Genomic DNA, 16,699 nt, shown 5'->3' with positions numbered 1-16,699 from the left:
GAAAACAAGGCCCTAGCAACCAGATAACTGCTGAAATTCCAAACTAATGAGCTGTGGAACAAAAAGCTAAATAACTAAGTTACTTATAATATCCTCATATTTTCCAAAAAGGTACATTATTTATAATAATATACAAGTTTAGTGAGTTAGTGACAAATTAGATCACTTAGATTGTAAGCTCTATGGGGCAGGGACCTCCTTCCTAATATGTCTCATACCAAATGGCACTTACTCCCTGTGTATTTATACTTATTTATTGTATTTATTATAACACTTGTCCTCCCTATGTGTAATTTTGTATATTGTAGGATTGTACAGCGTTGCATACTCTTGTGGCGCTTTATAAATAAAGTTATACATACATACATACATACATACATACTAAGCACTGATAATAGCTGATGACATCACCAAGCACTGTTTATAAGGATATAAATAGGATGTTCACTGGTCATGTGTGTAATATAGCAATATAATCAGTCTAAACTTGCATCAGATAAATTGTAATTTAACTGATTAAAATGTATGGGAGCAACTTGAACTTTTGAGCTAAGAGCCTGCAGGCAGCTGCTGCAGTACTGAGCCCCATACTTAACTCCAGATAAAGGAGGCCTTACACCTCATACACACGGTTTAGCTATGGCAAACTGGCACTTAGTACCCATATAGATGAGCAAGTTGGTAGGTGCAAGTGCTTTTTGTATGGTATTTTAATATACTTAATTCTGCCTATGTTTGCTGCCAAGTCCTAGTAAATGAGCCCTTTAATGTTTAAAAAACCAAGAGAGAAATTAGCAATTATACCATTGGAATGACGGCTGGGGGTAAGCGGAAACCTTAACCATCAATTTTGCTGTCTTGTCTCCAGCAGTGGCTTCAGTGACTGAATTGTTCTTTGTCTCCAAGCTGATGAATGGTTTTTCTATGGAACAGAGAAAACATAAGAGGAAAAACTGGACAATGCAGAGACTTAGCATGTTCACAAAAACAGCTAAAAACATTAAATAACCAGCATTTGTAGGGAAAGATGCTTTTAGATCAATATACACTTCAAGCAGCTGCACCACATTTTGCTCTTTACTCATGGTAAAATAAACACAATAAAGATTTGAATCAATATATAGTGAGGTATCACAGTCAGGGTCTCTAAATGTGCTGTATTTTGGATATATCTGTTGAATGGGCATGAAATGTATTACTTTCTAACACTTAAATCCGCTGTTGTCATGAGGAGAGTTGAGAAACTCGTTTCAGGCAGCAGCAGCACCTGATAAGTTACCAGGGGAGGCAAAAAACTGCTCCTGGTAACTTAAAGAGACAAAATTGAGAGTTTTAAATTGGAATTTTGGCTCTTCTAGTGCAGAGAGCACTATTGCGCACCCCCCTTTGACGTGATAAAGCTAAACGCAGGGGGAGTGAAGGAGGCGGCATCGACTTAAGCTTTTTGAAAAGTTAACATAATTTTAGGCAACTTTGCAACATCCATTAATTATAAAATATGCAGCCTTTTCATGATTTTTAATGTAATACTATGTAATAATAGTCGTGGAGAAGTTGTAATAATTAGTAGCATAAATGTTTTAGTCTCTCCTCCGCTGCCATGATTTTAAACGATGCAGAAAGAGAAGAACTATATTGCATCTGGATTTCAGCATCTAAAATGGTATTTATTAATGGAAAAGATTATAGTGTTAAGTATATAAGGGGATTCTGTGTTGTGCAAGGCTCTTTAACAAATTTTGGTTTGGAAGCTAAAGCTTCTTTTTATTCAAACATGCATCAGCCACAGGTGTATTTATAGCTTGTGCTGCCCTTGCCCATTTTGAAAGTTGAAGCTCACTGGCCTTCTTGAAATATGCCATCCATGTGTTTCCTCCTACCCACTGCAGCTTTAAAGATGTCTCCCATTCAGGCTTTAACCTAAATTATGAATGTAATAAAATAAACAACAATAAAGATATATATATATATATATATATATATATATATATATATATATATATATATATATATACAGTATATACACACAGTATATATATAAATATTTTTTATTTATTTTTTTCCAGGCAATAGGCCAGACTTCTTAACACTATTTTTGTAATTATTTTTGAATTCCTGACTTGGGGGCAAGTTTTGGTTGAGTAAAAACAAGGTTTACTACCAATTAAAGCCCCCTGTAAAGAGATAGTGTGCATAGAGGCTGCCTAATAGCCAATCTTAGCCCTTATTTGGATAAGGGCTAAGATTGGCTATTAGGCAGCCTCTATGCACACTATCAGCTTACAGGAGGCTTTATTTGGTAGTAAACCTTGTTGTTAGGTACCTATTAAAGGTAAGCTGGAATACCCTAGACCTTCTGTACACACATAGTCTGTGCCAGCCAAAACAGCTTTATAATGTTAGCCCTGTACTATTTTGCAATTCGTTTTGTGAAAAATACAATTTTCGGCATCCTGGATTCTCTACCCTCACGACAGGACAGGAAGCACTGTACAAAATATATTATGGCCACATCATATCCCACACCATTTCCCTTTCATTCTTTACCATGAACAATGACTTCACTGCTCTCCTTGTGATGCCAGGTCTCGCTTATTGCATGGCAAACATATGTTCCCAGGTCCTTCAGGCTTACGCCGGGCACAATAAGGGTGCTGTACATCTCTGTATGATCTAGCTGTGCCCGACGATCAGAGTTTTCAAACACAAATCGATTAACCTGTATTGTAGATAAACGATAAGAAGAGATTTAGGCATTCACCTGAGACTTAACCTGAAAGATAATCTATAAGTTAATTTTATCGCACTAACGTAAAACCTTATTTTTCCTTCTGTACCATTACTGTTTGACTTGGTGCAGCCGAACCACACCATTCAGCTGTGTCAAGTTCTTGAAAATCATAATATTCAGGAAGCTATGTTTTGTTGCCAATTTTCCCATTTTCATGAAAAATCAACAACCTATTGTTTACATTCTGGGTTTTAAAACCACACCTATTTGTTTGTTTTTCTGTTAATTTGGTTCAAAAAGGTTCCACAGAAAATTATATAAGTTAATACCCACCCATTAGGTTTTAAAGTGTTCATGATGAACCTTCCATAAAATTCTCTTTTGGGAAGGTAGTGGGTGCAAAAGGGACAGAATTAAAGATAATTTATATGGTCCTGTAAGGGGCAGATTTTTTTATACAACAAGAAAAACTGATTTTAAGGCATAATTTTTTTTTTTTTTGTACTAACCATGATGAAATGCAGAGGAAAATGAGAAATAAGAATAACATCACAGATTAGCCTACAGAAGCAGTTGCTCCCTAATTAAATAGCCATGTAATACCAATGTTGCCAAAAATCCTAGAGCTCATTTAATTAGGGAACGACCACTAAGCTCATCTATCTGAACCCACTTGCCCACAAACCCTGTCCATCGAATGACCGGCAAATTTACAAAAAAAAAAAAAGACACAGGCGACAAAGAAAGTTGAGCAGCAAACTGTTGATTCACGAATTTTTCGCCAATGCGAAATGGGACAGATTCGCTCATCACTGTCATGATTATGACAGGTACAGAAACATTACTGAAGAAGAAGTAAAATAAATAAATAAGCAGTAGAAAAGCTATTAAAAGTGCTGATCACCTCTTTACCAGGATAATCCCAATTAAAGTTGACTGGTGTATTGAATTCAGCCGTGACGGTGCAGTTCAGTATTAGCTGATCTCCTACCAACAACTCTGTATTCTTAGGGTAGAGATGCATACCATAAAACTGACTGCCTGGTTTGATAAAATATAAAATGAACAAAAAACATTAATCAGCAGCAGCAATAATCAGAATTACACATGTTTTATTTCCACTGAACAGTTTGTAGCTACAGCCTTTGTAAGCGAGACAAGAGGATTTGTTTACCAAATTAGGGGCAACTTGCCTCACAGGTTGTGTCCTGAACTGCAGCACTTTGAGATCCAAGCTCTGCTGCCTAGGGCATGCAGGCTAAATAGTGCTAGGGGCACATTACCAAGCAGAGGCATTTATGGGTGATAACCTTTATTATATCTATTGGTGTTATAGTTGTTACCTGTTAGATGGACAAGGAAGTAGTTTGATTTAAAGACTTTTCCTTCAACAACAGTCTCACAGTGTAGAAAAAGAGTGTCTCTTATCCAGTCGGTAGGGACCAAAATTCCTTCCTTGTTGTCCCATGTAACACTTTTTCCATCTGGAATGATGATATCTGAGTTTTGCTGGAGGAAATGAAAGTACTTTTCAATGATTGCACAGCTATTAAATACAACTACTGCACAGAATAGCTATCAAGATTTTTTGATACTGAGTATAATGTTTTTGTGGACTAGAAAGAACCATCCAATAAGGCTATATATATATATGGCCATATTGGATGGTTCTTTCTAGTCCACAAAAACATTATACTCAGTATCAGTATCAAATTATTAAAGGTGGTAAAGAGAGCCCTGCTTACTAAACTGCATCCATTGGCACAGACATTTTCATCTCAGCCATAACCTGACAATGGGGGCACCTATCCTAAGTGAAAAAGAGTGACCAAATGCTTGTTTGACATTGCCAGACAATAACTTTAGAAGTATTTGTCATATGCTATATCATAGTACTCTTGTTTAATTCGCCAAAATATTTAATACCCATTTAATAACTAATTTTTTTTTTTTCTAAATTAATATTAATTTAGTGCTGGGTATCAGGCACCAATGAGGAGCATGCCTAATTCTTATTTTGTACCAAACTGCCATGTTGCTTCCCACAGTTGTGTTTACACCTGTAATACAAGCTTAAAGGGGGCAGTTGCAAGAGTTTATCATGGTGTCCACTGAGAGAGCATCCATTATGTTTGTGTTTACACTCAACTAGAGGAAGACTTTATATAAACTGTGATTAAAGACACAGTAAAAATTAGTTATTAAATGGGTATTAAATATGTTGGCGAATTAAACAAGAGTACTGTGATATAGTATATGACAAATACTTCTAAAGTTATTGTCTGGCAATGTCAAACAAGCATTTGGTCACTCTGGTGCCCCCATTGTCAGGTTATGGCTGAGATGAAAAAGTCTGTGCCAATGGATGCAGTTTAGTAAGCAGGGCTCTCTTTACCACCTTTAATAATCAGTATTGCATGTAAATGGTGTGCTTTATATGTCTTTTATATCTATATATATATTCTATTGTATATGTTGGAGCTTTATAAATACGTGATTAGAGTGATAATATTTACTTGTTTGCAATAATCCTCCAAAATCCAATGTTTTATAACTGGGCTTAAGATCATGGCATAAATACTCAAATATTTGTTGTATGGAACAGCATGGAACTAAAACACCTTCCAGCCCTAAACTGCTAAATATAAATAAAGATATCATTATAGGCAGGACTTACCATATGGAGAGTAACATTGAGGTCTGGAATTGACACGAGGCATGGCACTCTAGTTTTCTCCTTATATACCAGCAATGCCCCAAGAGTGTTTATAAATGGCTGCTCCCAGTCTAAAGACACAATGAAAATATGTAGGTCGGAAAAGCTAGAAAGTTTATACTATCCCCCCAAAATTTAGAAAGTTATTTCTATCCCCACAAAAAAGCATTCCAGTTTTAGAGAGTTGTTGCTGGCAGATGTGAAAACAGACAACTAACTGCACATGGAGGGTTAAATAGATCAGAGACAGCAGGGCAAGAAGTCAGCGTGGGTTTGGAAAATTGCAATACTAGAGGGCTTATTTATCAGTTTGTTGAATTTGTGAATTTGAATTTGTTTGTTTTTTTTTAAATCAAATAAACTCACATATCAAATTCTCGCTCATTTATTAATGAGGAAAACTTGTTCCAGTAAAAAAAACCCGAATATCATTGACGTCAATAGAAACTTTGAAGCTTTTAGAATTTTTACATTTGAGTTTTTGAGTTTTTTGCACTTAATAAAAACCAGACAAGTTTTTGAAACATAATTCGAATTCGTGTTTTTTAAGTGCAAAATCGTCAAAAAAAAAAATCAAACTAGATAAAACCTAGATAAATATTCCCCTTGCCGTGGGTGAAGGAGCACTGAGGGGCACAAAAACAAGCCCCTTAGTGCTCATTCTTAAAGCACACATAAAAGGGGCATATCAGCACTGAAGGCAGATGAAACACAGCTCTATTCTTCCACTGCCATGGGAAGGTAGGTAGAAAAATAGTCCATAACTTGTGCATCTGAATGCAAGTTAAGGAGCAGACAGGGGCCTCCCCCCACCTGCTCCTTATGAATAGAGCACTGAAGAATGCAGGTAACAATGTATTCATGGGAAAGGTGCAGGGCAGGGTGACTCTGCAAAAAGCATGTGATGTTGATCGCAAAAAGCAAATTGTAAATGACCCCTCAAATCTCTGGCAGGTAAATTGTTCTTGTGGGCCGATTTGGAAAAACTTGATCTAAGCAATACAAACTGTAGTAATAATAATAATGAAAAGAGCCTGGACTCTTGGCCTGAATGATGCAAAATCCATTTAAATCTAGTTTGAAGAATTTCAATCTTAAATTGTTTATGTTTCAGTTAACATTATGTCCTGAACGACCGGTACAGATATTGTTTATTTTAATGTGCACACCAGTGGCCCAAGGATTTCTTATAATGTAAAGCACATGAACACGAAACCACTGGATGCACTGAGCGCACATGAACCTCTCTAGTTTCTCATTTTCTACGTGACCTCCTTATCCACCAAGAAAAAATTCCAGACATTTTAGAAAAATACAGTATGTAATAAATTCTCAAGAGAATTATATAGTATTAATAAAAGAAATGGGCTTAGCTAATAAACAAAACTGTTCTGTCTTTTTGCTGGGTTTTCCCTAAAAGTTAAGAAAATTCTGGTTGTCCTTCTTCTGCAGTACATGAAAAACTATATCCACATATACAGTAAGATGAGGGGGACCTGCGGGTGTGGAGGGACAAGGGTCTGAACTAGGGGTATGTTAAAGCGGTACATGCCTAGCGCCACCAACAGTTGCACACTAGGTACATTCCTCTTCTGTCTACCCCTAGTTCTGGCCAGTGTTGGACTGGCCTACCAGGATACCAGGAAAACTCCCGGTGGGCCCAAGTGTCAGTGGGCCCTCTTGCTTCTATCTATTTAGCCCTATTTCTGTATGCGAACAAGGAAGCTTGATAGATGGAAGAAGAGAGGATAGTATGTAGAGAAAAGAGACTCGGAGAATAAAGAGTTTGAAGGAGTAGAGGAGCAATTAAAGTTTTGAGAGTGGGCCCTTTGCCCAGGGTTTTCTATTGGGCCCCTGCCATCTCAGTCCGACACTGGTTCTGGCCCTGGCTGTCAAAATGAAAGATCAATAGAAGAGGGGAGCATTAGTAAAAATCAATCAAAATAGCAATAACATTGTAGCTTCACAATAGATTAGACTGGGCTAAATTGCACCTGGGTTGTAACTCACGACAATCAATCAGGCGATTTCTTTCAGCGTTTAACCTGCAGCTGAATGAAAAATCCAATCACCGATTGGTTGCTATGTGTTACTGCTTAGGTGTAAATTTGCCCATTGTTTATAAATGAGCTCCACTTGTGTTTCCAGTTGCAAGCAAGACAGGAATGCAGAAAGTTCAAAAACATACATGAAGATCAACTAAAAACGTACTGAAATCTGTAACAAACATTTAATCCTCTTAAAGAGATACTATATGCTACACATGCAGAACTTTGCTCATCATGGGGAAATGCTGACATAGTTTAATGATATTTTTATTATAGGATATGAGCACAGTTAAAGGAATACTACTGCAGCATTATATAGAGATCCATCAATGGTCATTTTATAACTGACCACAGCACAATTTCAGCAGATCATGTCCTCTCTACTGTTTTGAATGCAGGAAGGCTGGGGTAGGGCAAAGGGAAGGTCATAGTTATCCTTCCCAACAGTGGTAGCTTATATGAAGCTAAAACTTTACTTATAAAGGGGATGTTCACCTTACAACAACAGTCTGAATTTGAACAGCCCCATCAGAAAAAACTGATTATGATAAATCATCTTTATTATTTATTAGTCTTAGTCTAAGAAATCCCTTACAGAGAGAGCAAAACAGAGAGTGTTTTAGCAGCAGTGATCTGACAGGGGCACTATTGCCTGAAGATAAACATCCATTTAAGTGCAGACCTGTGCTTGGGACTCCTAAAAGGCCATGTAAGTATCCTATAGTGGTTTGTAACCCCAGAGTTTCTGCGGCCCTGATTACAGCATAGATATCTTGCATCTTAAAATAGGATCCTTACTATTGAGGCAAGGCATTCAGCCATAGAACCTGAGTGCAACACAGTAGTGGGTGATGGATGAATAAGCAGTGTAACAAGCAGAGTAATAAAACTGAATTATATTTTAAAGTACTTAGAACTTGGTTCATAAATTAACCACTTCCCCCATCTTTTGATATTTTTCCAGCCATAAATGTTATCTTTCAAAAAAGGATTTTAATAATTATTTTCATGAGAATAAAGATTCTAGAACACATCTTCTTAGTAGCTAGTAGAAAATATAGCTGTAGTTCACAGTAGTGGGGGTCTTCATACATTAAAATATCAGATCTTTTCTCTGGCACATTTCTTTCTCTTCCACATAACAGAACTTTATTGAAATATACTGTTTTTGTCCACCTACCTCTTACAAAGACATGGACGCTGGCAGCTGTGGTCCCTTTGATCCTGACGTTGATAAATTTGTAGTGGCACCAGTAAGAGCCTGTGTCGTTAGCCCTAGCTCCTGTCAGCCTGAACACCTTGCAGTAAGGTTTGCTAGGAATCCCCTCACAGTCTTCCTCAGCCACACTGCGTGTATCACTGAAATTTATAGTCACTTTGGAGTCTTTGTCCTTTGTATCTGTGTCTGTAAAACCCCCTGGCCAAGACCACTGCAGGGGCCTTTGTCCCCTAGAAATCAATAAGCAGACAATTGTATTTGTTAAAATGTAACATAAACATGAAGAACTTGACTACACATACTTTTAATGTTAAGGTATCCATTCTTGACTTTCCCCACCCACACTAAGAGTGAAATAGAAGAAAGTATAAAATAATTTCATATTTTATGTAGACTGGGTTTATATCACAGCATAAGTTGCTTTCCTTGGATCTTACTTACTGCCTTCTTCATCCCATTCCTTCCACACTTCGTCAAAAATCATTCAAATTAAAAACATACACTCATAACCCCTGTTTTGAAAAAACATATTTAAACATGGTAAATGTCTATTTATATGGTATCTAGCACCACCTCTATGCTGAACATACTTTTTTAAAATTTTCCTCTGCCAATCTAAATTACATACGTGCAAATGGCTACATTTGATGGACATTTGTCTTATTTCAACCACAGCTACTCCTCAACTATTTACAATATGCTGGTAGAGGCATAATATACCTAAAATGCTATTCAGATATGAAAAAATGTGGAATTGAATAGTCAAAAAAACTTTGGAAAGCTGTCTTTGGCATGAAGACCTCCAGTTGGAAAGCATTGCTGGTCATAACAATAATTTAGTAGAATTATATTAACACTAATACCCTTTATAAGTAACCTGTCTCTCCATGCTTCTGGACCTTTTATTTTAATATTGGAGAGGTCTAATATCACTTTAATCTAAGGATTTTTAAGAGCAATTTTATTGAACAACTGATTAAGTGCCAGGAGTAAGTCATCACTGGATTAGAAAGTGAATCATAAAAAATAAAAGCAATTTGCAAATTGCTGTATTAAAGTTTAGAGACCCGAAGACTCCTCTTGCCAACAATGTCTAACTCAGGAAGCATGGCTTTTGTTTTGGAAGACACATCTGAGCTCAAGTCGACCTTTTGTAGGGAATTAGTTAACTGCCAAGTTGGTAGATCTAAATGTACTATTTAAACTAGACCTTGAATCCTATAGCCAGCAGAAGGCATAGTCGTTATGATTTCATTGGAATTGCATGCTCACAGCTTGATGGGAAGCCGTTGCTCCTATAGGCACCTGCAGCACATAGCTTTAATGGTAAAGATGGCTAATATCTAGGTGCTCCACAACCTTAAAGTGCAGGCAACAGATGAAATGAATTATAGATGTAGGAGACAGAATAAATAGCATCAAATTTAAAAAAGGAGGAATGAATAAGAACTCGGTGGGGGAGAGATGCGAAGCTTGGCTTTCTGCCACTCAAGTACCAAAGGGGAAAGGCAATATCTCTTGACTCCCTCTTTGCAATTACAATTAATACAATAAGGTCCCTGAGCTCCATCTAAGTGCTCACTCCAATAAAAATGTGTTGGAACAGGATTTGTTTGGATATTAGCAGTAATGAAAATAATATTTTTAGTGACTGACAGATTACAAGGAATAAAAAGTTGAAACAATCTGAACTCAGCAGGATTCATTGCAAAGCTATTTTTATTCCCCCTTTAGCATAAAAGATGGCGTGGTATAAAACATGAGGAAAGATTAACTAATGTTATTACAAGATTATTGATGCATTTATAGTTAAAACTTTGACCCATATGTTTTAGAATCAGAGATAAAGTATGTTGATGGTGGTATAGAACAGGGGCCAGGGAGGGTTATGTAATATTTGATTTGTTGTATTTGTTTGCTTAATTAGATATGGGTTGTATTGGTATTGGTTATTTTTGGAGGTAGCTTGTGACACTGTGCCTTTAAAAAGGAAGGGAAATTCAGAGGACAGCAGCCCCTGATGATGGGTCACATGACCTGAAACGCATAGGATGCTACTACACAGATTTCCCCAAGGAGCAGGAACAAGCTGACCCACCCTCCTTCACTGTTTGCTGGGGACATTAAAGAAAATTAGGGCTTACATATTGGCTACAATAGCAGGACTCAAGATAAACACTGAAAAGTATGATAATTAATATCCATATGCTATGTTACCTGATTCAAATAGACTGTTACCCACACACTGGCAAAAGGCTACTTGCCTGATATGCTTTTTTTTAAAAATTACCTTGGTGAGCAGTGATTTATTGAGTAAATTTTTTTAAATGTTTTTATAATCCATAATATTGGCGCTCGCCACTTGTTTTTTTGAAAACTTTGTCTCACTCCCATAGTCCACATAACAGCTACCGTTTGTATCCATCTGTTGCATACTGGAAGAATATGTTGACCACAAGCTGAACAAGATGGATGGTTAATTTGGTCATGTTCAACAATTCAATAGACTATATAAACCAGTGATCCCCACCCCCTTCTGATGTGGCTCCCAGTGCTCATTTTTACATTTCTGGCTTGGAGACAAGTTTTGGAAGCACAGAGACACAGTTTTACTCCCTGCAGAGCCTTCTGCAGGCTAGCAGTCCACATGGGGCTACTAAATCACAATTAGGGATGCACCGAATCCAGGATTCGTCCAACAATTGGCCTTTTTCAGCAGGATTTGGGCAAATCCATACTTTTGGCCGAACCAAATCCGTATCCTTACATGTGAACTTTTTCATGCTTGTGTGACTCAACAACACTATTTATAGCTGATTGTGGCTCATGAGTTAAAAGGTTCCATGATCCCTTACTTTTGTGTGGCTCAACAACACTTTTTACATCTGATTGTGGCTTACAAGTTAAAAAGTTTCGGGATCCCTTACTATTGACAAATGTAAGAAAGTTCCCATAATGCCTCACTCCTGCACAGACACGCAGACCAAGTGAACATGCTCAGTTAGTAAGACTATGGGGGGAATTCACAAAAGTGCTGATATTTAGACAAAATAAAAGTGGAGACAGATTTGTTGGATTTTCCACCTAATTCACAAACCTCTATCTCCACTTTTGTGAATTTGTCTTTTAAACAGACAGTTTTCAGATTTTGTAATTTTACCAACATTTTTTTATGAATTTGTCTTTAGCTCTTAGTAAATCTGTCGGTGCCATCAAACCCAGTCCCACATCTAGATGAGCCTTGGGGTAAGGATTTTACCAGCAGGATTTTTCATTTCGTATGCCATTTTTCATTTCATTTTGGGAGTATTTCCTGAAGGGTAATTTTAGGGCTTTCAAATGTTTTCTATATTTCTGTGTAATTCCACTTCTGTAACAAGATTTAAGGGTCTAAATACCTTCTTCTCTAGCCCCTACTCATTACAGGTCAGCAGCCCACACACCAACATGCCCAGTGAATAGAAGTTTAACAGGACTAGGGCCCACCGGGTTTTTATCCAGTGCCCTGTTGGGCCAGTCCAACCTTGTACCCCAGTATCCCAGTTTGGGTGCCAGTGTGTATGTGCTGTTTGCTGATCCCCAAGATGGCTACTGGAAACAGAAGGGGCGCAGCTAAAGGTGGGGGCCAATGCTGTCAGGCAGCTCTGTAGTTCTGGACATGATATGGGGGCACAGATAAGTTGGGGCAAATGTCAGTGAAGTGATTAAAGAGGGGGCACTGCTGCTAAAACTAAAAATTTGCCAGGGAGGCTTTAGTTTTCCTTTAAATAAAATGTATACAATATATTCACTCAAAATGTTATTGTCTCATTCATTAAGCTAAAACTGGCATAACAATGCAAATGTGAGGTAAAAACGTTTTATATATAGGATGTAGATTAAACTTTTTTAAATCAGTTTTTTACTTGTTTATAAAATGAGGCTTTTTGCACCTATTGTTCTAGGGTTAGACAGAAACTTGTCCCCTAACAGTAGTCTGCTAATCCCCATTAATATGTTAATGATCCCCTAATGTGGCCCCTACCAGAGGTGTGAAATGGAGACTGGGTGAAACAAAACAAAACAGAAGAGCTTAGAATTGGTCTGAAAGGGTTACACTGAGCTTTACTCCATTTTGAAAATGTTGGGAAAAATGTCGGGAAAAATTTAGTTAAAACGACGTATAAATGTTGTTTTTATGACAAATTCGCAAAAGTGTCTGTAAACTGTCTTTCTTTCACCAAAAACGGAAAAGTGGCAGTTGAGTCAGAATTTAGGCGGATTTCTGTTTGTAAATCTGGAGAAAGTGTTTTCCACCACTTTTACTCCAAAAAAGGGCAACCTCCACTTTTGTCAATTCCCTCCTATGAGTCAGCTTCCTGCTGATTGGCTTAGATCAACATTCCTAAGCTCCCCCCTCCCTCAAGAATGCTAAGAACTCACTCCCCCCCCTTAGGAATGTGGATCTGAGCCAATCAGCAGGAAGCTGACTCATAGTCTAACTAACTGAGCATGTTCAGTTTGGTCTGCAGGTCTGTGCAGGAGTGAGGCATTATGGGAACTTTCTTTATACAGCTCAACCTTTTTTCTTCCTGTTTGGCTTCAGATCTTCTGAACAGGTGAAATATGGGGAGACTATGGGGCACTATTGAGACAACTGAAGTTATGCCTGCAGCTTGAGATTAACTCTTTACCAGCCTTTCCTTCTCCTTTAAAGCACCTTGATCCTGTTGCCTATCTACAGTATGTGTTTGGCTAATACACCAACAAGCTGGCTTAGCTGTGCACTTTGAGTTTACAAACATGTGGGTAAAATGGTGAGACGCCATGGAAATCAGCTTTGTGGTCAGGCAAGAGACTTTGAGTAAGTTAGACCAGCTCTCATAGGGTGTTGCATGGGTCCAGGTTATCCAACTGCTGGTGTCAAAATTTGTAAATTTGAAGAGAAACACGAATGTAAAAATTGTTTAAGGCGTTGTGGAAATGTCTTTACTTTTAGTCCAACAGTATTATAATAAATGCATCCTTATTTTAGTATTATGAATAACTGATCATGTTGTTGGAACACAGACTATCAGCATTCAAAGTTTCATCCAAACGCATTTGAATATCTTTGTCATATAATCTCTAATATCACTTTGGACAGCACAATAACAGCATGAGACTAACATGATGCAGCGCTCAAGATATTATAGCAGAATAAAAGCAGAGAACCAAAAAAGACTTTGAATTGGGAACATTGTTTAGTTAGCAGTTCTAATATAAAAATTCTTATAATAAAGGGATTTATTCCCCCTAGTATAATATCTACTCCTTTTTAACAATTTCTGTGTGGGATTTCATTCTGTATTTACCACCACTTTGTTTTCCTGCTGGCAAAGTATTTCTGTGGTTACACATTCTGTATTTACCACTCACCTTGTTTAGGACAATGTACAGGTATGTCTTGGTAACTCACTTATTTACAATTTACTTTGCTTTCTGTCTGGTCTAGGCATATATAGTATGTATATATAGTATGTGTGCACTGAATTCCATTCTTTTTGAAAAACACAAACAGATTTTTTTATATTTAGTTTTGAAATTTCACATGGGACTAGCCATATTCTTAATTTCCCAGGGTGCCACAGCCATGTGTCTTGTGCTCTGATAAACTTCAGTCACACTTTACTGCTGCGCTGCTAGTTGGAGTGATATCACCCCCCTCCCAGCAGCCGATCAGCAGAACAATGGGAAGGGAGCAAGATAGTAGCTCCCAGTAGATATCAGAATAGCACTCAATAGTAAGAAATCCAAGTCCAGCTTAGGACTCCTCCAGTTACATGGGAGTAGGAGAAACAATAGGTTATCTGAAAGAAGTTCTAATGACAAAATCCCTTTAATGTTGATGCATATTGAACACATACCCAAACATGTAATGTTCTTCCTTTGTTAATTAAGGAACACTAAACAGTTTCTGTTGTGCTGTTCAATAGTGAGACATACAGTGGTGTACAAATGTAGGTTGGTACATTTGTAGCTGTTATTTATACTTTTAAAAAACTGAAAGGGGAATAGAGATGGAGCCATAGGTGGTATTTGACACAAGTGAGTATCAAAATGATAGTAAAGCATTCAGCTTTAATAATGATGTTCTTTATTGTTAAAATTGATGTCTTTTCTGCTACATTCCTTGTTTTATCTTGTAAGCGCATTTTATATTGTTTAACAAGCAGTATTTTTTTCTACTTATTTTTTTCAGATTCACGGAAATGATGTCTTTGGAAGATTTCTGTGTTAGCCAGGTGCCAAACACAACAACTTGAATATAGGCCAAAAGATTCCATTTTTAGTTATGTAAGACTACAAAAATGTCTTTCAACATGGCCCGAGAATCTGCTGAGTGTTTATTATTAATACTCTCAACAGGAGTCATGGTGGACTTTTATGAGTAATGGCTTTCTTCTTGTCATGGCCCAATATAGAACCGGTTTGTGGTATTCTTTAAGTATATATTACATTCTAAAATTATGTGGCAGTATATATTGGAAAGTTACTTAGAATGACATCTTTTTTTATTAAAAAAAAATATAAAAAGTATTTGTTTTTTATTATTTGGGTGAAGATCCCTTTATATGAAACTAGTTCAGACCAGTATTTGTTATAAGTGCCCTTGATTTTTCAAATGAACCTTAGTTTAGAGATTCTATCAGACCACAGTCTGTCCAAAATAATTGCCAATATCTGAACTCATCATCACCAAAAGAAAATATTTGCCCATTATTGTTGATGGCCAAAATGCTCAATATCTGGCCTGCGCTTGGAATCCTTAAGTAGATGGCAAATCCTAAATGATCAATATGTGTACATACATATGGATTTTGGAAATCTGTGCTCAAGGCACAATCGGTTCCATTAAAAGTTGTACACTTCCAGCTGAGAAGTAAGTAAGAACATGACAAGAAGGCAGAGATTTTTAAAGTTATTCTCTGCATTGATGAATTTCGAAAATACTTATTTTCACAGCTTGATGTGTCCAGTATTGAGGGCTTTACTTCCAAAGAAAACTGGGAAGCCATTCAAATTCAATTCATTACAGAGCTGGAAAAAACAGTGCAGTGCCCTGTACCTTGGATTTGGTACAAACTTTAGTGATTAAGGATTTCATTTATTTATTTTTTTACATTAAGTCTTGGAACTGGGATCAGTGGGTGGAGAGCAGCATACAATGCATGATAGGATATTCAAGGCATCCCAAGTTAATGTTTGCTAGAATGATTTAATGTTTAGCATCTGCTCTATTTCCCAGACTACAGAGGGACCTCATGCTGAAAGTAACTACTAAAGAGACCATTTTGGAGGCATTTTTCATCACTGAACCAGCTCAGAATGCACTTAATCATCATAAAGTACTATCGACACTTAAGTTAATCTGAAAAGGGAAATTAGGTAAATGGCCACTTGAGTTTAATTCATAGTTTATCACACTTCATGGCCCTAAGCCCTCTTTTTCAAGGTCCCTCTCAGCTCAGAATAGGGGTTTAGAAATGTTTAAGACACTTTGGGGCATATTTGTTATAGTGTGTAAGCCAATATCACTGGAGATGTTGGCCTTACATTGCTCCTGTATGTTTTTATAGTGTAGTAGGAAACTGGTGTACTATGAGGAAAACTATGCAGACATGGGGGTAATAACTAAAATCCCCTTAAAGATAAAGACCAAACCCTATCTCTACAAATCAAAGCAGTAACCACTGATCTACTGTGCTGCCCATTTATTAGGCATTGAAAACACTAGCTTATACTGAGAGACACATTTATTAACACTCTGATTTTTGAGGTTTTAGAGTGTTTTGAAACAAACAAATAAACTAATTTCCACTCGTCGCCACAAATGTCTTCAAAGATCCAAATATAGAAAGCACAAACAAATGAAAATGCAGAACAAAAATGAATAAACATATAAACCTAAAATTTACAAATGAAAAAAAAAAAAAAGATCATGACAATTTGCTTAGGACAGCTCC

At 37.0% G+C, this 16,699-nt stretch overlaps 1 protein-coding gene across 2 annotated transcripts in view; it reads right to left on the bottom strand.

The window, feature by feature from the left end:
* flt4 (fms related tyrosine kinase 4) overlaps window positions 1-16,699 on the bottom strand; it is a 115,962-nt gene that overhangs the window by 33,958 nt on the left and 65,305 nt on the right. For both annotated transcript variants that reach the window (XM_012959739.2, XM_012959737.2), the window contains exons 3-8: window positions 8,676-8,944; window positions 5,409-5,518; window positions 4,075-4,240; window positions 3,636-3,772; window positions 2,548-2,719; window positions 805-922 (exon numbers count right to left, since the gene is read on the bottom strand). In XM_012959739.2, the coding sequence (XP_012815193.1) occupies window positions 805-922; window positions 2,548-2,719; window positions 3,636-3,772; window positions 4,075-4,240; window positions 5,409-5,518; window positions 8,676-8,944 (972 nt within the window). The remainder of the gene's footprint in view (window positions 1-804; window positions 923-2,547; window positions 2,720-3,635; window positions 3,773-4,074; window positions 4,241-5,408; window positions 5,519-8,675; window positions 8,945-16,699) is intronic.

Source organism: Xenopus tropicalis, chromosome 3, assembly GCF_000004195.4.
Source record: "Xenopus tropicalis strain Nigerian chromosome 3, UCB_Xtro_10.0, whole genome shotgun sequence".
Lineage (NCBI taxonomy): Eukaryota > Metazoa > Chordata > Amphibia > Anura > Pipidae > Xenopus > Xenopus tropicalis.
Note: the sequence above shows the minus strand (reverse complement) of the source record. Positions and strands in the feature narration are given on the sequence as shown.